At 32.7% G+C, this 21829-nt stretch overlaps 1 protein-coding gene across 14 annotated transcripts in view; it reads left to right on the forward strand.

Moving 5' to 3' along the window:
- Window positions 1-21829, forward strand: part of LOC106872289 (polypeptide N-acetylgalactosaminyltransferase 1) — a 527244-nt gene that overhangs the window by 358178 nt on the left and 147237 nt on the right. For 11 of the 14 annotated variants that reach the window (XM_014919219.2, XM_052969062.1, XM_052969078.1 and 8 more), the window contains 2 exons: window positions 4271-4735; window positions 18622-18651. In XM_014919219.2, the coding sequence (XP_014774705.1) occupies window positions 4492-4735; window positions 18622-18651 (274 nt within the window). In that variant the 5' untranslated portion in view covers window positions 4271-4491. The remainder of the gene's footprint in view (window positions 1-4270; window positions 4736-18621; window positions 18652-21829) is intronic. The other 3 variants (XM_052969080.1, XM_014919225.2, XM_014919227.2) reach the window with 1 other exon arrangement.

Genomic DNA, 21829 nt, shown 5'->3' on the forward strand with positions numbered 1-21829 from the left:
GTTTAATGAAATTCTCTACAAATATGCCTCGGACTATGTAGATTCCAAGGACATAGAAATTTGGCAGGGGGGGGACAATTGGGGGCTATTTTTGAGAATTGTTCCCCACTCACGGGTGTTTCTGAACAAATTGTCCATATTTGTTTCATTTTCTCCGTTTTGTGCGTTTGTGCATCCGTAGATTTCTACTACACACTTACACATGCACACATATGTAATTAAAAAAGTTCAAACGGAGAATTATTCCATTCAATATCATGTTTATTATAGAGATTATGTCACAAATTATACTTTACACTTCTATATTTAACTGTGCATATATATTCCTTATTTTTGCTTCTGGTGTCTTCTGCCTTTCTATTAGAAACATTTACCTGGGAATTTACTTAAAGTGAAAAAAAATCGTATGCAACAGATAAGTCATTTATTGCCCTATCAACACTCTGCTGCACCACATTTTTTTTGTGTACCTAGATTTTTTGTCACAAGAGACAAAAGAGTCACTACTCTTAGACACATCTGCACACATAAGCCTGTCTCCAGTTTATTTCTCCATAGGGGATTAAGATTGTATTGCTTTCAGTACTGACCAGTTCTATACTACATGCACACACACAAACACACAAACGTTTGTAATTACCTACATGTTTTGACATACCACTAAATTAAAGGAAATAATCTTATTCTCTCTTTAGTGACATCAGATCTTATGAATATGATGAAAACGACCTGTTTTCTCTAAAGTGTCAAAAATTTGATAAAATTGTCAATGGAATGGATGTAAAGAATTTTGTTTTTAATAACCCATTCTTTAAGTTATCTTGCCTCACCAGTGGGGCCTGTACCCCATGTTGGGAATCACAGCACTAGAGGTTTGATCCTAATTAAATCAAGCATATATTATATGTATCAAATTATTGTGAACTTGCTGAAAATATTGTTTTGAGGTAAATCCCATTTTCATAGGGGTATGTGTTCAGGAAATAGACTTTCTTAATTTTAAAAGTGTATGATAAGTCTCTTCAGATGACTTACCTCATACTCAACATGTGCTCTGTGAATGCAGTATTGATATGTAAACATATACATAATATGTAACATATCATTCTAAGGAATCATGAATTTTATTACACAGATCCTAAGCATTATACTTTAGTGGTATTTGACAAAAAATATATCAGCTAAATTAGTTAACAGCATTTCGAATGGCAGTGGTGAAAAGTCTAACTATGACAGTAATGTGATATAAATAAATAATCTCTAATTTAATGCTTAGTTTCCAAAACATAAAGATTGCTGACAATTGTTGATATTTCATACATAATGGAAGCTGATGTGAAGTGAGTTAGCTATCATGTTAAATGTGTCTTGAATTTTCTAAGAGGATTTACTTTGTGTAACTTTGTTGAAATGAAAGAGTGAAGTGATTAAAGAGAGTTAAGCATGATAGTATAAGTTTTAATCGTTATTTTTTTATTTTCATTTTATTTATTCATTTTTTTATAATGGCATGTCATGAATAAGTTAAAAGTGGAACTGCATCAATGGCTAAAGAGAGATTAAAAAAAAAATTTGTTGAAGTTTGAAAGGGACAATTTTTTGAAAGCATTTTTTTTTCCTATCCTGTACAACTTGTCTTTTGCATCTCCAAGAACTATACTATGCATCCTTTTGATGTATAACATTTTTAAAAGTTAGGGACTAATCTACTTTATAAATTGACAAAAAAATTTTCATTAAACTAAATTATGTCTATCTTTGATGTTTCATGTACATTAATTCATTCCTTATATATTTCTCTGCTGACAAAACCAACAGAAGCCATATATTCTTCTGATTGTGAACCACTTTTTGACAACCATTTTATACCCTCCTTTTATTTCTCTTGTGAGACGATGATGGTAGTGATTCTATAGCAAAATTTCCATCCTTGACTGTAGCCATTTTTCTCAACTTAGAGCAGTGATGATTATTTGAAAGGCCTATAGTTTACAATTTCTCCACCTTGTAGGTCATGGGGGACAGCTGGTAAAATCTTCCAAGCTATCCCTACATGAATACCAAATATTTTATAGGTACTTAGCATGCTGGATTGTAAGCCATTCTTACCCTGTCATCTATTTCTTCCACATCATTTAATAATATATTTTTGTTTTAATGTATGTCTCACTTCCTAAACATCTTCAGTTAGCTCACTATTTCTATTGATCTTTACAAGTATTGAAGATGAATAATTTTATCTAGTCAATATCATAATCTATAGATTTCAGCTTTTCATTCTTACTTTATTACTTATCTTTTTACCTAAACATTATTCTTTATCTGTCCTACCTACACCATCGTTTCAATTTTCTTGAGTCTGAAAACCATTTAACTATTTGTTTTGGAAAAAAAAAAAATAAACAACAATGAAATATTAACCGTTCCTTTGAAATAGAGAATAAGTAACATAATAGTACATCTCTTTCTTATGTATATTGGTTTCAAATTTTGGCACAAAGGCAGTAGGGGTTAGTTGATTACATTGACCCCAGTGCTCAACAGATACTTATTTTATTGACCCAAAAGGATGAAAGTCAAAGTTGACTTCAGCAGAATTTGAACTCAGAACCTAAAAACAGATGAAATGCCACTCAGCATTTTGCCCGGCATGCAAATGATTCTGCCAGCTCACCACCTTATCTCTCTCTCTCTTACATGTGTTATCATTTGTATGTAAGTAAGTACTAGTCTAACAATTCTGAAGGATAGAATTCAACCCATTTTTATGCTTATTAAACTAACGGACAGCTGATTAGTGTAGTCAGACAGAGAGTTCCAATTTTAGAAGACTTGATTAAGCATTTAGTACAAATGGAGGAAATAATACAGAGGAAGGCATTGGGATAAGAAAAGCAGGTCCGTTAACTCTTTAGCATTTAAACTGGCCATATTTGGCCCAAATAGTCTACCTGCTTTATGTTCAAACTGGCCAGATCTAACCCTTCACACCTACCTTACAAAGTCATTCTAAAAATAAACTACCACATCATCAAACTCTCAAAGCTACAAGATAATTCAAAACAAAGTGAATAAATAAGGATTATATTTAACAGACTCATCTGAATGCTAAAGGTTAAATGGATTTGTATAAAGTTAGCAAAGATACAGATACAACAATTTCAGAAGAGCAGAGGCATTTGTTGTTGTTGTTGTTGTTGAGGAGTCAGGGTGGGGGTGCGTTGGTGAAAGAAGAAGGATGTAATTCAATAATCAGGAAGTGAGGAAGTGAAGCCTTGTATTTTTGGCAAATAGCTTTTGTTCTCATTTGCCTATAAAAACATTTGAGCAAATACTTGTCTCTGCAAGTTGTACCTGTAGAAGCATGGGAGAAAAGAAAGAAAACAACATAGGGAGAGTGGCATAATTACTTTAAAAAATTTTTTTAAATAGACTTTCCTTCATTACTACAGAGGCTTTTAATTTGGCTTCTCGCTTACTGACATGTAAAAATTAAAAAACCTGGTCTCTGCAATCTAACAAGATAGGATTTTTGTTTATAGCTTATTGTCATCATCATCATCGTTTAACGTCTACTTTCCATGCTGGCATGGGTAGGAGGATTTGACTGAGGACTGGCGAACCAGATGGCTGCAATAGGCTCCAATCTGATCTGGCAGAGTTTCTACAGCTGGATGCCCTTTCTAATGCCAACCACTCCGATAGTGTAGTGGGTGCTTTTACATGCCACTGGCACGAAGGCCAATCAAGCAGTACTGGCAATGGCCATGCTCAAATGGTGTTTTTTACGCACCACCTGCACAGGAGCCAGTCCAGCGGCACTGGCAATGACCTTGCTCGAATATTTTTTCATGTGCCAGTAAGGCAACACTGGTAACAATCACGCTTGAATGGTGCTTTTTATGTGCCACTGGCATGGAAGCCAGTCAGCTTCTCTGGCAACGATCACGCTCGGATAGTGCTCTTAGCGCTCTACTAGCACGGATGCCAGTCATTGAATTTGATCTCAATTTCACTTGTCTCAACAGGTCTTCGCAAGCAGAGTTTAGTGTCCAATGAAGGAAAGATATGCATAAGTGGGATGGTTACACCACTGGCATAGGCCACAGGTTATGGTCTCACTTGGCTTGCCTGGTTTTCTCAAGCACAGCATATTTCCAAAGGTCTCGGTCACTAGTCTCAAGTTTAGTCTTTCTTAAGATATCTTAAACTTGCATTTACAATTTTTTATACAATTTATTTATCTGGTATTTTTATTTCTATTTTGCAGATAACCTATTGCTTGATTTGGGCCAAGTTGTGAGATATGTGCAAGTTTTGTAAGCAGTTCAAAGAAACCATGTGTGGTTACAGATCCAGTTGGACTTGAGTTTTTACCCTCTCATTTGTTACTGTCTGTGATAGCAGCAGGGACTCTCAGAATCACTTTGGATACCTCCATACCAGTTGAAACTAGTGTTTAGTCTTGTGATTGTTGTGACAACTATAGCTATGGTCAGCCGTCTAAGTTTACAGTACTGTAAAATAATCTTGGCCACTTCGATGGTATGGTTCCTTTTAGATGTCTTTCTTATTATGTATTATACGGACTGCGCTGGCAGTAGTCGACAGTGTGGTGGCTCTGATGGTATACGCAGAAGTGATCAAGATTCTGGTGGTAATAGAGGTGGTGGTGGAGGAGGAGGTGGAGGAGCACAAAAAAGTTTTGGTGGAATCTTCAACAAAATACCAAATGGTAAGTAAAGTAAAAGTAATGTTTTTGCTCTTGAAGTTGTATGAAATATACCATCACTGAAAAGATTTGGCTAAGTTTTTTTCAGTATTGCTTTAATTTAATAAGTGAAGAAAAAATATATATGTATTGAACCAGTTAATGTCTGCATAGCCTCATTGATGAGATGTTAGCAGAATGTCTGTTATTGAGATGCATCTATAAAAATACCTTACACTTTATTCCCTTTATCATGTATGAAGTACAACTTTGAGGCAATTTATGATGTAAGTTTTACACTGGTAATTTAAGATTATCATTATTTCAAGACCCTCAAACATTATATAGATTTCAGTAACATATTTCATCCATCTTGAATCAATAATACATTTGTATAATGAATCTATACACCTATCTCTAAACAAAACTTGTTTTGTGCCTAAGGAAAGAAAAAAATGCATTCATAATAATAGGCTATAGTATCTTTGTAGTTTTTTGTCATTTTATTTTCATAAATCTCCAATTTAGGATTCTATTAAAGCCTTATGTTTCTAGTTCTAAGGAAAATAAAAACTTCTTTAGTGGCAAGATGTATTCAATTTTTAAACAAGGAAAATATTTCTACTTTTATTTCAATTTTGGTCTGAATTTTAGGATTGAAGAAACCCTTACATTACGCTGCTTGAAATATTGTATTTATTCATATGTAACATGCACTTGTATTATGCTCACCTATAATTATGAACAATGAAATCCTAGAAGAAAAATGTCATGCACTGTTCTCTCTAAGGTATGTGCATGCACACAATAGGTTAGTTGCCACAAATAATGTGGTAATTAATAATTGTATTCAAATATTCACTGGATACATTTTTTTGTCACAGGAAAAACAAATTACATTGAGTAAGACATTTGCACATACTGACTTCTAAAAATTAGTGGGGACATACCCAGACTATTCTTTAATATTACAATGTATGGAAAAGAAGTATTTAACCCTTTAGTATTCAGATTTTTCTGTCAAATGTAAACCTTATTTATTCACATTGTTTCAAATTAATTAGGCATTATCTTGTAGCTTTAAGACTTGAATAATGTGATTGTTGCATTTTTAGAATGACATTGTAGGGTAGGTGTGGCTGGTTAAACATAAAATAGATAAAATATTTGGGCTGGATATGGCCAGTTTAAATACTAAAGGGTTACATTTATTAATTTGCTGTCTAAAATGCATTACAAGTTTATATACTCTAAATCAAACAGAAACAGATTCAAAAGTGACACTTGAGCTTTATCTGTGTAAGGTGTAAAAATAAACATGATGTAAAGTCAGCATTTTGGAAATCACATGATTATGTGTTGTTGTTTTTTTCATCAAAAAGGTGTATATTATACCTAAATAAATATGGTAAACAGCCACATAAAATATTTAGACTATTTGCTTCATCATTGATGTTTCCATATTCTAGCCAATGTTTCAATCAGTCTGTTAAATGGTTACCTTTTTATTACCTATTTGCAACATATCTCTTCCCTCCACCCACCTCCCACTAATACACGCACAAGCTAAAGCTAGGTTCAAACTGAGAACTTTCACTTCTAATGGACATACTTACAACAATGCCAGAGAGCAATTAATGATTTCAGCAATGGCAGCCATATAGTAATGAAGTCTGTTCAATACATAATAACTGAAGTCAGAAAAACTCAAAGTGGATTTCAGCATTTGATACAGTTACAGCTGTTCTAAATGAATATATTTATTATGCTAAAATATCAGAGTGCTAACACTGGAAATAATATAACATCCCAACTAACTTCTGTGTAATTTATCTTAGATTTGGATATATGTTAAAGAGATAAAGCAAAATATAGGATCTTCTATTTGCTGATTCCTATCTCTAGCGAATACTATATCCCAAGTGCTTCCTTTATGGCATTGTTTTTATGATAAAGTTTGCTGTTGGAGGAAATCATTATTATTGATGCCTAAAGAAATAATTCTTATAAATTAAAAAATGTTGAATTACTTTTCTAAATATGATTATAAGATTAACTGTGTGAGGGTGTTGATTTCAGTTTAATGATTTGTAAATAACAGTGATGTAGGATGATTAACCAGTTAAAATGTAGCATGGAAAATGGAAAGTATTAGTTTTCATCATCATGTTTACATCAACATAATTCAGTTTCTAAAATTAAAAGAAAAAAATTCAAAATGTAAACAAATGGGTCTCCAGCTAAATATGTTAACTATTGTTTTCCTTAAGATCACAGCATCTGTGACCTTTAACAAACAAGGGAGTATCTATATGGTCACTCACCCTGCTAAAAATAGAAGCTGCCAAATCTCACTCAAGTCACATCTTTTTACATTAAGATATGAACAAACATAAAAGTTGTCCAAGATGTACATAGTTGAGATGGTCCCTAACTGGAGCATCTTTAGTTATAGATATCTTCTACTCATGATACCCCAGGGTTAAACAACAACATTGTAATACATTACTCTGTTATACATAAAAATGATACATAGATATGAAGAATAAAATGTTAAGAGATTTCTTTTGAGCTGTTATGAAATCTTTTTGATTGATTATTGTTTGTCTGAGACTTTTGATCAAACATATTTACTTTAAAACCGTTAAGAAAATTATGGAGTTTACTTATACCAAAATGAAGTAGGGTCTCAAGACATGAAAAACAAAAAAAATATTTCGTGTCTAATAATTTTAAAGTTTTTTTTTTGTTTTTCTTATTTCAACTTTTATCCAGAGAATATAATTAATAATCATGTAGCATTGCTTCGTAAAAAGAACTGAAGTTTAATAGATAGAACATACTGAATTTTCAACAAGTCATATTTCAATGATTTAGCCTTTTGTTTAGTGTGTATGTATTTTCAGGTGTTTATGCATGCACACGCACGCACACACACACACACACACACACACACAGAGCTAACTGATTTAGACAGTTGCTTCACAACTATGAGGTCTCGGGTCTGGCCCTTCCTTGTGACATCTTGGGAAAGTATCTTTAACAAGCCTTGTGAGTGAAAATGGGGAACAATAGAAACCTACAAAGAAGCTGGACAATGCTTAAAGCCAGCATAGTCATATTTATGCATCAAACTGATTCTACATGAGGATTACATTAAGGGACCAAATGTTTCTGGAATACTCAGCCACTTAAATTATTCACTGAGTCAGCAGCTCGGTTGACCAACACACATCATCAAAACTAAGGCAATCCATTTGTGTATGTGTGTACATGCACTGAAACATTTCCTTCAGCAAAGAAAACTATGCAGTTACAATATATTTCTTTTCTATTTATATATTTCAACAGAAGATATTGTTATTTATCTTCTTCATTTATTACCAGTTCATTTACCAGATTGCTAAACTACATATCTAGTTACTTAACCTGAAACTTTCCATTTGAATAAATTTCTGGTTATGCCTCAATGTAATCAATATATAAAGAATAATTTTATATTTTATTAAAAATCAGTGGGTAGGATTGTAGAGTATGTATATAGATAGATAGATAGATAGATAGATAGATAGATAGATAGATAGATAGATAGATAGATAGATAGATAGATAGATAGATAGATAGATGAATGAATGAATCAATCTAGGATCATTCATCAAAAATATATTGGTCAAATTCATATTTCGAGTAAGAGGTACTTGTAGGGAAACAAATTGATTGAAAACATATTAGTTGCAGAAAATGTGAAATGTTTGTTGAAATTTTCATTTTTTCATAGAAATAGTTTAAAAAATATAAAGCTTTGCATAAAGTTGTAAACTTCAGAAATTGTTAATTGTTTATATATACTTGGATGTTAGATTAAGAAAATTATTTATGATGACCATAGAAGATAAACATTCACATCACCAAATCATGAGTGTACCTTGGGAATATGTGGGCAGATCAGCAGAATTGTTTGAGCTTCATAAAAAATGCCTTGCAGTATTTGTTTCAGTTCTTTACTCTTGAATTCAAAACCCACCAAAGTCAACTTTGCCTTTCATCCTTGAAGGGTTGATGAAATGAGTAGTAGTTAAGAAGTAGAGCCAATGGTACCAACTGACCCCTTCCTCCAACATTTTGGGCCTTGTACCTATACTAGAAACATTTTTATTGAGGCCATCTGCTGAAGCAGCCCTAGTATCCATGATACTGGTCATGTGCATATATTAGAAATAATTATTAGAACAGTGATGAACAGCTTGCAAATGAACTTGCAGATCATGGAACAAAATAGACTGTCACACTGTACATTATCTTAGTTTTTGTGATCATGTCCCTTCATGGTCAAATTTGCATCACTTTCTTTACATGGCTCAATAAAATAAAACCAATGAAATTATTGGATAGATCAAGTTGACTATATTTTGTCCATAAAGTTTATGATTGTATGCCTCTGTCAGAAATCACTATTATTGTGATTCACAATAAAGAAGTGAGAACAACCAAATGTTTATTCTGTGTTGAATGTTGTAAATAAAGAATATGCATATACACACATGCAACGTATGCAAAAAAGATATAAAGAAAAAAGAAAGAAAAAATAGTTTTATGTAAATTTGTTCTATACTTGGGAAGAATTTGGTGAAAGCAATGTTGTCACTCTAAGCAAAGCTTTCAAACATCTTTCACCTCTTGGACTGGTAGCTTCGCGTAAGATCACCCTATTGATAGAGCCCTTTTTCTACCCCATTCCATCAACTCTGGCATGCTCTAGGAACACTCTCTCTCTTCTTTCTGCTTTTAACTCTGAAACAGCCTCTGCTCCCTCAGAGTTGGCTGGATTTATATGACCCCTACTTAGGCATCCACATACTACTCATTCCTTATCCTTTGGTTACTCTTATTGTATCTAAGCCCTACACTTATCATTATCCCCACCCCTTGCTTTTCAGGAATTCTCATCCTGCTCATGTCTTTCCTGCAGATGTTGACTTAAAAAGGTTCAAAGAGGCGATAAATGGTGTCAGTATCACTTGTCTCAGAGGGCTTGAAATGGCCATGGGCACTGCCCTTTCTTTGAGACCCAACGAGTGAATAAAAAAAACAATTTAATCATAATGAATGATAAAAAAAAAAGATGACATTAATGTCTCTATATTACTATGTTTGCCATGACTTTCTACAAATATTTTTGTTCATCTTCCAATGTATTTGGTATTAACTATTATGCTTTTGGCTATTAAGTATATTGTATCTCCCACATGAAGGTTTATATATGGCAGGCTTCTGCTCTATTTCCATTTATTACATTTCATTATCAACATATTGGTCAAGTGTGTGTGTAGTAAAGAAGTATGATACATATAGATATATGCTTGAATGCACTCAGACATGTGAAGACCTTATGCTGTTGAAGTAGAAAATTGTCCTTATAGACAACACATGTAAAAGCATATTAGCTTGTAAATGATGTCATGAATCATAGGACTCATGCATTTCTCTGTTTTTCTGTGTTCTCAACTATAATGGTTAGACCTATCATTCACAACCTGATAAAAGTAAATTCATTCCTATATTAGAACAGCATTTGGTATGCTGAGTGTGTATTGTTTGCTAGAATTCAAGTTACAGAAAGCAGCGTTGAATAAAATATATTCAGGTAAATCGTATTTAGCATTTAGACAAAAGAAAACTTGCTGCTGCAGAAGTAGTCACAGGAGAAAACTTTACTAGATAACATGTGAGAAAGATGAGAAGAATTAAAGCTTCTGCATTGCAACAGTTAAAAGAAACACTTCAGAGATCTGGCATAAATGTTTATACTAGAGTGGACTCTGCTAAAGACTTGCTACCAAGGGCCAGATAGCAGTGTTAAATGAATTAAGTCTACCATTCAATCATACAGTGTTAGTACAGGTTAAAAACTTTACAGTACCTAGTTCAATGTTATACTGTTTTAAATGATGAATTTCTTACACAAGTCAACTTAAGCTTTTTGTACATCAAAAGTGGGAAAATAAATACATAACGTGAAGTAATTAATAGTCTGAAATTCATAAAAGAAAGTGAGTTTATGTACTGTGAGGAGAGGTGCTGTAGAGTTTTCTTAGACAACATTTAATGGTTATCATTGGAAGACAACTCAGTACTAATATTAGTTTTTGCCTCACAAATAAGATAAAATAGGCCTTATTTCCTTTCTTAATAATTCTTAGATATCATATCCACCATGTTGGGTAAAATAAATCTAAACAATCATTTTTTTGTAAAATGTATCTACTAAAAATTACATATGCATGTGTGCTAATAGCAATTATGTAAATGCACGTGTGTGTGGGTGTTGTGTGTGTATTTAAAGGTTTAATTTGAAGTTTGTAAAATAGATTGTCATAAATTATAGATCCTATTTGAAAAGAGATTTTTCTTGTACTGTATTTTCACATATTAAACAGAGTAAAGTGTTTGTGCCATGCAATTAAACTACTTGCCTATGAATTGTAAAAGTATTACAAAACACATCTAAGTGTTTGTTGTGTGTTAATCTGTGATTAATATTTTCTGATAAAATTACAAATAGCATACATTATTCATTACTTATATGTTGAAGTATTTGGAACTTTTAGCCAATTCAATATACATATGTGTATATGCGTATGGTTGATTATAACCTTTTATATATATATATATATATAAACGTGTGTGAATGAGTATGTATGTAAAAATAAGAGAGAGTTAAATTGTTTCCTTAATCTAAGTTATTGTCGTTGGAACTTACTAGCTTGCAAATTATGTTGATCATAGATTTGTGGTCTTACCCTCTTAAAGTCTTCTTTTTTTTCTTTGTTTTTTTCTTTCAGTGTTGCAAAGTATGTATTGCATGCGGGCCATGTTTTTACAGTTTTTCACTAAGAGGGCAGTTCACTTCAGTTATTATCACAGCATCTTCCTCTGCCTAATAATTTTACTTTACCTTGCTATTTGTGTTCATTTACTATACTCCTTCTCCTCTTCTCTATTTCCTTCCTTACTCTTTTACTTCCTTTTTCTTCTGTATTCTCCTTTAGCTTAGCTGTGTCTTGTGGGCCCTTCAAATAATTATTGCCCAAGGACTCTGTGTGTGTGTATTTAAGTATTACAAATTTTACTTATAGTAGAACTAAGGAAGTAAGCACATTCCTTCTGTGCTTTGATGTGAAGAAAAAAGCGAGGAGTTTCTTGGCAGACTGTTTCATGATTTGTCAATGGCTACTTGAGAAAACATTCCTGGTCCCCTTTCTTAATCCATGGCACAGAATATTTAACTGTTCTATAAAACTAATGAATTAGTCTAACAACTGTTGAAAAGTTTAATTTGCATATTAAGATTTTTGATGGGCAATCATTAATATATATTTTATGCACAACACAGTATCAATCAGAGGAACTAAAATTTAAATATTACAAAAGCCTAGCTGTGTGTGAATGTGAATGCATCCTTTCTGTGCTTTTACTGCATGGAATAAAGAGAAAGATTTCACAGTTTGTCAACCACTCCTTAAAGGTGACGTACATTGTCTTCTTTCCTAATCAATGGCATAGAATACTTAGTTGCTATGTAATACAATTGTAAATTAAGTTAGCACCTTAGTGAATAGTTTAATTTGAGTGTTTTGTGCTTTTGATAGGACATCAAAGCATTGAAGGAATGTGCTGTGCCTAAAATGTATATTGTTTTGATTAACAATGAACTTTGTCGTATGGAGGTACATGTATATTAAAAGTGTATTAATTATGATGAAGCACTGATGAGATAACAAATAGGCATAGAGACATTTACAGTTGTGTAGAAGTTAGGTTATGAGATGAGAAAGAGATCAATAGTGTTTGGAATGTCTGTGTGTTTCTCTGCAATGCAAGGTTAGGATGAAACTAGTTTGTGTGTCTATATGCATGCATATGTGTGTGTGTTTATGTGCATATATATGTATATGTAAGGTACACACATATATATATATGTGGATACTTACTCATGTATGTCCCCTTGGGCAAGTGTCCCTCTGTACAGCACCTTGGGCAAAGCTTTTGGAGTAGCTCATTCAGAGTGTGTGTAGGGGAAGGGTATCTATGTGTGAGTTCGTGTTGGCTTTCAGCATTATGTTTGTTCACTAGTTATAAACAATAGCGTCATCATTCATGAAGATAGTATCATTTGCTTGCAGTACAATATAAAAGTATATCCAGGCTTCTTGACATGTTTTGATATATTATGCAATCATTGTAAATAAAAGACCCAGTCAAATGATGCTATTTGTATCCAGTTCTCCATGAACCATGTTTGGGTTGTTGTTTGATAAACTGAGAGATTACTGTCTCACTTTGGGGTTGGCATCAGTAAGGGCATCTGGCTGTAGATAATTCTGCCCCAATGTACTTTCATCTGACCCGTGAAAAAGTAGGTATTAAAGCAATGATGTTGATGATATGTATGAATATTTGTGTGTGCATGCATACACAAACATGTGCATGCTAGCAGCGATACCCATCCATTTCAAGGTATGATATCTAAAATGTGTGCATGAATTCACTGTTTTGGATGAATTGCTTCAAAAAGACTTGAGTAAGCTTGGAAATGTTGATTCACTCACATTTGTTACGTCCTAACAATTCAGAAGATGGTCCAAGCCAAGTGTCACAAAAATGCACAAGAGCTACACAAAAATTATATACAGGAAAATATACTTGCACTATTTTTTTTTTTAATATATTTACTGGTAGAACCTGCATTTTTTTATTTCTTCACACTAATCTACTACTTGATATCAGTACTTTGTGTTTATTATTTCTCAAATCAGCAAAATTTTCTGAATATCTGTTTTGGAATATGCAAGATTCTGTCAGAAGATAAAAAGAAAGAAATTCAGATGTCGCATAGTCTTGATCTTCTTGAAAACTTGTACTCCCATCCAACATTTCACTGTGGGTGCAAAACTGTGGCCTACAACTTGGAACATGCATATATGCATTTAAATTTATATATATTTGTTCAAAAGATATGCATATTAAGGTGTATGTGTACATATGAATAGATGTATGTGAAGGTGTGTGACCTAGTTGTTCGGGTGTTGCACTCACAATTGCTAGATCATGAGTTTGATTCCTGGACTGGGTGGTATGTTATGTTCTTGAGCAAAATATTTCATTTCATGTTGCTCTGTGGGTGGGAGAGTAGCAGAATTGTTGGTACATCAGCAGAAATGCTTTAAACTTCTGACTCTGTACATTCTGAGTTCAAATCCTATCTGCCTGGAGAAGGCAACAGGAAACCACTCGGGTGTTCATCCCAAGTCTAGTCATGGTAGTTCCAGTAATCTACTTAATGGTGACAGGGGAAGGTACAGGCCCACCCAGATAGAGAGTGCTGGAGAAAGTTCATATGCACAGGACTTACCTAAATGCAGACCACCACTAGAGACTGCATACATACATATATTGCATAGCTGTATGCTTGTGTGTGTATATATGTATATGCATGTATACTTATGTATGTACATTTATGTATATATAAGGGAGAGTCAAAAATTATATGCACTCTTGTTTTTTCAATGTATTTACACCAGAACAGAGGATAAACAAGTACATCATTTTTCTACATATTCTCTTTCCTTTTCAATGCACTTGGTCCAGTGGTCCACAAGCTTGCATATTCCTTCGAAGAAGAATGTTTTCAGTTGGTCATGCAACCATTTGTGCACCACTTCCTTCAAATCATCTGTAGGAAATCGATGACCTTGTAAACCATCAGGCTCAAACTCCGATCACATGACCACAATAGCACCAACTATAAGCATGCATGTGCAGAGGACAATGTGACAATAATAAAGATATGTTATGGTGAAAGTGCTGATAATTTTTACTTCTCCTCGTATATAAGAGTATATATGAAATGTGTGTGTGTGCATGTCTATATGTATTAAAAAAAAGTAAAGACCCACTTTGGTCAAGAACAACCATAGGATCACACCTAGTAAGTTATACTCCAATGCACAAATTCGGGCAAGGTTGTTTATGGAAGACCAGAAGTCGCCCATGCATGCCAGCCTCCCCTTTCCATATCACTGATGTTATCCAAAAGAAAGGCAGAGGCTGATACAGTGACATCGCAACTCATTTCTACAGCTGAGTGAACTGGAACAACATGGAGCAAAGTGTCTTGCTCGAGAAGCCACACTCATGTATATACCTATCTATGTGCATATGAGTATATTCATTCATTTTGCTTTCAGTTTTCCATGTTTACATAAGTAGAACAGTTAGGTTATAAGCAGTTTTTACATTTGGACACTTCTCTTATATTAGCCCTTCCCTGTACTCCACACAGCTTTGAAGGCACGGAGTGCTATACAATTTGTTGACAAGACAAACAACTATTTGCAGCGTTTTTGTGCAAGTGATTGCAGACATAAACAGACACACATCCATACAGACACACATACACTCATGTCTTTTCTTCTGTTTTCCCCTCTACTAAGTCTCCTCACAAGACTTTGTCAGTGTAGGGCTATAGTAGACAACACTTGTGTAAGCTTTACACAGTAGAAGCCAAGTGGTGGACGAACAAACTTCTTAATCATACGACCATCCCTGTACATATGCGTGTGTGTATATATATGTTATATATATGTATGTATATATATATATATATATATATGTATGTATGTATTTATAGGTGTGTGTGTTTGAGTATATATGCTTATACAGGAATGTATGTATAGATGTATATGTACAGATGCACAAGTATACATTTCATTTGGTGTGAATACATGAGTTGAAAGGTTTTCTTGTATCTTGAGAGGGTCATTATGCCAATAACAAATAAACACACTGGTTCTATTTCACTTCTTGTATTATTATTATTAAACACATAGTTAACCAGTTAATTAACTCATCGATTGTTTGATTAACCATGCAGTCAATCAGTCAACTAGGTTCATCAAAGACCTCTCATTGTCATTTGCAACCTCATCAATGATATGCCCTCTCTACTCAAAGACAGCTTCAGGTCTGTCTGCAGCAGACTTAGGACAGAGAAGGCATGTCATTCACAAGGTCATGAAATAGTGAAGAAAGAACTTTCAAAAACCTAGCTGTTTTATTGATTGGCCGAAAAATTAATCAAACAATCAATTTAGTTAATTAGTTAACTAGTTGTCTAATAACATAGAGCCAGTGAGTGTGTGTGTTTATAATTAGTCTGAGGCTATTACAGTAGACACTTGCCCAAGGTGCCACATGGTGTAATTGAATTCAGGTGCGTGCTTGTGTATGTGTGTATATATATATATATATATATATATATACACACATACACACAAACACTAAAGTGTATATGTATGTATATTTTGTATATATATATATATATATATATATATACATACATACGTGTACACATGCATATATATGGAGTATAATAAATATGTAAATACATGTGTGCATATATATATATATATGTTTGTGTGTAGTGTGTGTGTGTGTATGTGTGTGTGTATATATATATATATATATATATATATATATATACATACACACATATATATACATACACACACATACATTTGATCTGTATTTTTATGTGCATAATCATACTTGAAAAGATGCCCAGTTGGACTGGTTTTGTGTCCCTTTTTTGTTTTCCAACTTTGTACCCACTATATCTGTTTGTGTGTGTATCTCCCCACTGTCTCCTTATCTTTTCTACTCTTTTTCCTCTCCTTTGTGTCATTCTTTCTGTATTATTTGACTTGATGTTTTTGTTTTGTTTTATTTTTTTCAATTTTGTTAATTATTAACATTGGTGTATTTATAAAATGTAAATATAGTAATACTAATAAGCTTGTTTATTTCAATTAAATTTCATTTTTTTTTTTTTTTTAAATGAAATTCTTGCATTTTCTGCTTGACTCCTTATAATCAATGATATCTATTGATGGTTTATATTTCTCGTTGACTTCTGAGAATGAATTGAATATTATGAGTTCCATACTTTCCAAAGAGCATTAGTGGCATAGACTGAATAACCACATCTTCCTGGATCATTACCTTTCTTTAACTACACTCAGGTTGCAAGCAATTTTTTTCAAAAATCTATTCAGTATTTTGTTAGTTTAAAATGTCAGTTTTGACTGAACACTGCTGCAAAATCCAAATATCTTTTAAGATAGCTTTCCATTTAGAATAGTAGCCTGTAAGTATGGGGTGGATTAACATTATCAGCATGTCACCACAATTGGAGTTCAAGGCTTATTGACATCAGCTGTGTCTTTCATCTGACTAGAGTCAATAAAATAGTACTGTTAAGAAGCTGGGGTCAGTTCAGTTAACTATATTCACTTTTCCCTTTGTACTTAAGGAAGAAATCAATATTATCGACAGGATTGTTGCATCCCTTCTCAGATGTTTTATGCCTTGCTTCTTATTTTTGTTTTGCTTGCTTTAATTTTTGTTTTGTTTGTTAATTTAAAAAATTTTTTTGCATTAGTTGTCACTGTAGTTTTCTTCTTCATTGGGGGTATTGGTGGAATTTAATGTTCATTATAATATTATAAAACAAGAAATTTTAAAATACTAATGAGCCTTTTATTTCAATTAAATAGATCAATTAGTTGGTGAAGCAATTCACTACCTGGATTGATTGTGATAGAAACCTTGAAAGTTTATTAGTTTAAGAAATATATATTTCCTTTCCTCTTGTATGATATTACTACTAACTCATGTTTTAGGCTACTGATTCTGCTTGCAATTAATCTCTACCGTTTCTATAGTTACATTTAATCTGTAGTTATAAATAGTAATCTGGTATTTGGTATTTTTAGATGTGCTACACAACCTTATTGAAACTTTGAAATACCTTCAAAGAAGATTTATTTTGTGTACAGATAAAAATAAATTCATATTCTCTTAAATTTCGTAAAGATTATATGTATTTTTTTATTCATTTGATTTTGTATTTTAGAGGATATTTTCCCTATGTGTTCATATATGTATGTATGTATGTATGTATGTATGTCTAAATTATATGTTCATTACTTTGATTCTTACCCTGCCACATACCCTCTTCTCCCTATTACATATTGTACTACCCCTGTTATTTTCTCATGATCCGTACTCTTCTCTAGTTTGCTGTCATATCAAGCCAATTAGATTAGATGCACACTGTAGGTATTTTTATTGTCTATCCATAGTCTTCACCCTAGTTAATAACATGCATGTACACTTTATTTTCTTTCCTAACTGTCAATGTTAAATTTTACTGGGTAGCAGTATAGATTTGAAACAACTTTTTTTGTGCTTTGTTGAATGTTTGGTGTAATAACTAATTGTCCCAACCTGTATGTGATATATTAGGCAAAAAAAATAACAGTTTTCTCACTGTCTTTTAGCATAATAGTCAGTATGTATATATGTATGTGAGAGTGTATATATTATATATATATGCTGAAACACACACATAAATATTCATATAAATAGATACGAAGATTTCCTGTTGAGAATACAGCTTTTATATTTTGTAAGAATGTAACCATAGCTAGATGGAACAGTTCTAACATATGGTTGTTCACCAATTCAAAGACATTTATTTACCTTTTTCCATAAGAGTTATTGATTTTCAGCATTGTGTTGTTCAGCTGGATCACTCCCCTGACCCCACTCTCCCAATACCATTGTATATCACTGTTTTCTCTCTCTGTGAATGCATGTCAGCAAATCTATTTGTAAAGCATAGCTTTACAGAAGAAACAAAAAAAATGTATCTTTAATATATTGGTATGATGTTTTTCCCATATATTTTTACTGTTGACTTTTGGGTTTTTATTTATTTTTTTTTTTTTGTTGCACAATTTTATTATTTAAATTCGCATTTTTTTTTTTTTTCCCTCCTTGGTCATAAGATAAGACTGAACGTAAGTTGTTAAAAAGAGGTAAGCCGAAATTCATTTATACTGGTACTAAAAGAAATAAGTAAAATGCTTGGAAAATTTTTTTGGGAATATTTTAATATATCCATGTATATAAAGTCTGGATATTAGTGCATTTTTTTGTTTTTATTTTTAAATTCCAAATTGTATTGGTGCAATTTGTTTTTTTATCTTTATGTTTTAGTTATACATTCTGTGTTTAGTTAATATTTTTGAGTAAGTTATGGAGATGGAGAATATTTTGGTTCTTTTAAAAATTTTAATATATGGAAATGAAGCAACTCTTGATTTTATTTTAAGGAAAAAAGTAATAACAAAAAAAAAAATTTTTAATCAGAAACTGAAAAGTTTTCCAAATATAAAACTTTAAAATTGCAAGGATATGCAGTACAGGTGTGACTACCATTCCCATAGTTGTAGATGCATGACCATTTTGTTAAGTTTGCTTAGAAAGCACGAGTTTCTGAGTTCAATGCTACTGCACAACATCTTGAACAAGTATTTTCTGTTATAGTCTTGTGTTGATCTGAGCCTTGTTGAGTGAAATTGAATGGATAGAAACTGTGCAAAAGCTAGCCTTGTCACAATGTCAGATTAGACTACAAATGTCTATGGAATGCTAGCTAATCATTCTTCATAATCATCTGAAGTCCATCAGATTAATGAAGAGAATGAAAATAAAACAATTTTTTTTTAAATGCGAGGACAAGCAGTTGAACTCTCTCTAGGTACAAGAACATACCACATATGCACAAACATGGATTGTTGTTGTTTTTGCCAATAGTGAAAATGTTCATGTATATCAGTATGGTAAATGAAATTAGCAGTATAATGGTTATAGTAATGTATTTACCCATTCTCAGTACATTGTGGCAGATTCAAACATGAATATGCTGATCACTATTGTTTTGCTTCATCAGAAAACACTTCCTCTCTATAGACAATGTGTGTTCATAACACATATGATTCATTGATGTAAGGGAGCTTTGAGACACCAGAGTTTCAACCTTATTGTGTGTCTCCTTAGTCAAACCTGCCCCTGGATCAATAAATCAGACAAAAGTACATGCCCTTTATTTACAGAAATCAGTTAACCAATTATTTGGTGATGCATGCTGATATCTGCCAAACTTATAATAATTCATGTGTTGCACACTGAACAGCAAGAATCCAAGCAAGAACATATCTGTTCATTCTCAATATATTCTAGCAGATTTAAACTAGAATATGAGAACGGATACATTATTGTTAGGATTCTTGTTGTTCTGCATGCATCTCATGAATCAGTATCAGTTCAGCATGCATTAGCGAATGATTTGTTTGTTGATTTCCTTAAACAAGAACCAGTACTCTTGTTAGATACATTGATTGCAGGTGCAGGGTGGGGGCAATTTGACTGAGGAGGCGCACTATAAGCTGAAAAACTATGGAGTCTTAAAATAACCTTATATCAATGAATTGTGTATTTATCCCCACTTAAAACTGGATGTTGTGTTAGAACAATCTTTACTGCAGTAGTTACCTTGAGAAAACCTCTCATGTTGGCTTTTGGTGCAAAGTGCATTCTTGTCTCTGTGTGTGTGTGTGTGTGTGTTATGAACATGCATCATCGAAAGGTAGGAGATACTCTCCGATGAAAAGGATCAGTGATCAACATGTTCCATCTGAACTTGCCAGAACATATTGAGAATGGATGAATATGATATTGTTTGGATTCTTGCTGCTCACAATGCACCTCATGATTATAATGATAGTAGTTATTTTGGATACTTTTTCTTTCATAATTTAATTATGTTCTTATCAAAGTAAAATATTTAATAATTGGAAATGCTTGTATGAAGCTACTCTTTAAAGTGATACAAAAGCAATTTAGAAATTGAGAGATGTTTTAAAAAGACTTCTGTAAATGGTGTATAGACTATCCTGTTGAAAAGTTTAAGAAACCTGCTAATTAGATTGTATTATTAGAAGGAAAGAAATTAAGGTGAAATTTTGTCATAGAAAATAAACTGAACTGTGCATTTTGTAATCTAACTTGCAAATATCTTTGCTGAAATTTAATTTTAAAAAATTTGTTATTGTGATCAATATGGATACTACTTCAAAGTATTGTTTAGCTGCAAGTTAACCCTGATAGAACAGACCTTATAATTAAATATGATACAACTATGACCATACCACCGTTTGTGAAATATCTGAGACTATATTATCTAATGTTTTGGTGGAATTTATAAAAGTGATCTAGTTGTTGTTGTTGTTGTTTAACTCCAGGTTTGTCTTCATAAGAGATACTTTTACTTAAAGGCACTTATGTTTGCCTTGGGTATAGCATTTTTATTAACACAGTACATGTAGGACCATGTTATCGTTAAAAAGATTGTCGGGTGTGATAGAAAGAAGTTTTAGCTATCATTTCTAGCAGATCCAGCAGACTTGAAGTGGCCCCTTTGCTTCAGTGGTTTCATTCCTGGTGATTTATTTTTGCTTAGCACCTCCCCCACCACCATTCTTGCTTAACACAAATGATTGCCTTTTTTTTTTTTAATCTAACACATTACAATGATGAGCTATGTTCAAAGAGTATTCTGTCAGTTCTTATTTTAGCAAGCAAGTATAATCAATTGCTCTTCTATATGAATATAATATTGGTATTCATGAATTGAAGTCAATCCTTAGTACATGTATAGTGAAAAAGAATAGAGAGTATCTAGATGATGGTTAGAGCATAAATCTATATATAATAGACTTATGATTTGCAGAGTAGATCGTATTGTTGGCTGTAATGACATGACATGATTATCTTTGGAAAGGGCTAATGGGAAATGCAGTAACAGGGAGCATTAATTTATACAGATGTACCATACATTATCTTTCATCTATTCATCACTCTGGGAATTTATTGATCAAGGAATTAGGCATTAAATGTCCATCAGACTTTAGAAAGCTCTAGTTCATTAATTTTGTTAAATGACTTAACCGAAAATGTTTAATCAGTTTTTTGAATTAACTGAGATTAACTGTTATAGACATTAATGTTGTGCTATTGTCTGTTATGCATGGTATGTAAATTAATACTTCTAATTAGGATATTACAGTAAAGTGAATAGCAATGGCCATTGGGATGGAATCTTCTAGTTAAGGGACCATGGTTCAAAACACATTTAGGAACTTTTACAATCTA

The sequence above is a fragment of the Octopus bimaculoides genome, chromosome 1, assembly GCF_001194135.2.
Source record: "Octopus bimaculoides isolate UCB-OBI-ISO-001 chromosome 1, ASM119413v2, whole genome shotgun sequence".
In the NCBI taxonomy this organism is placed as follows: domain Eukaryota; kingdom Metazoa; phylum Mollusca; class Cephalopoda; order Octopoda; family Octopodidae; genus Octopus; species Octopus bimaculoides.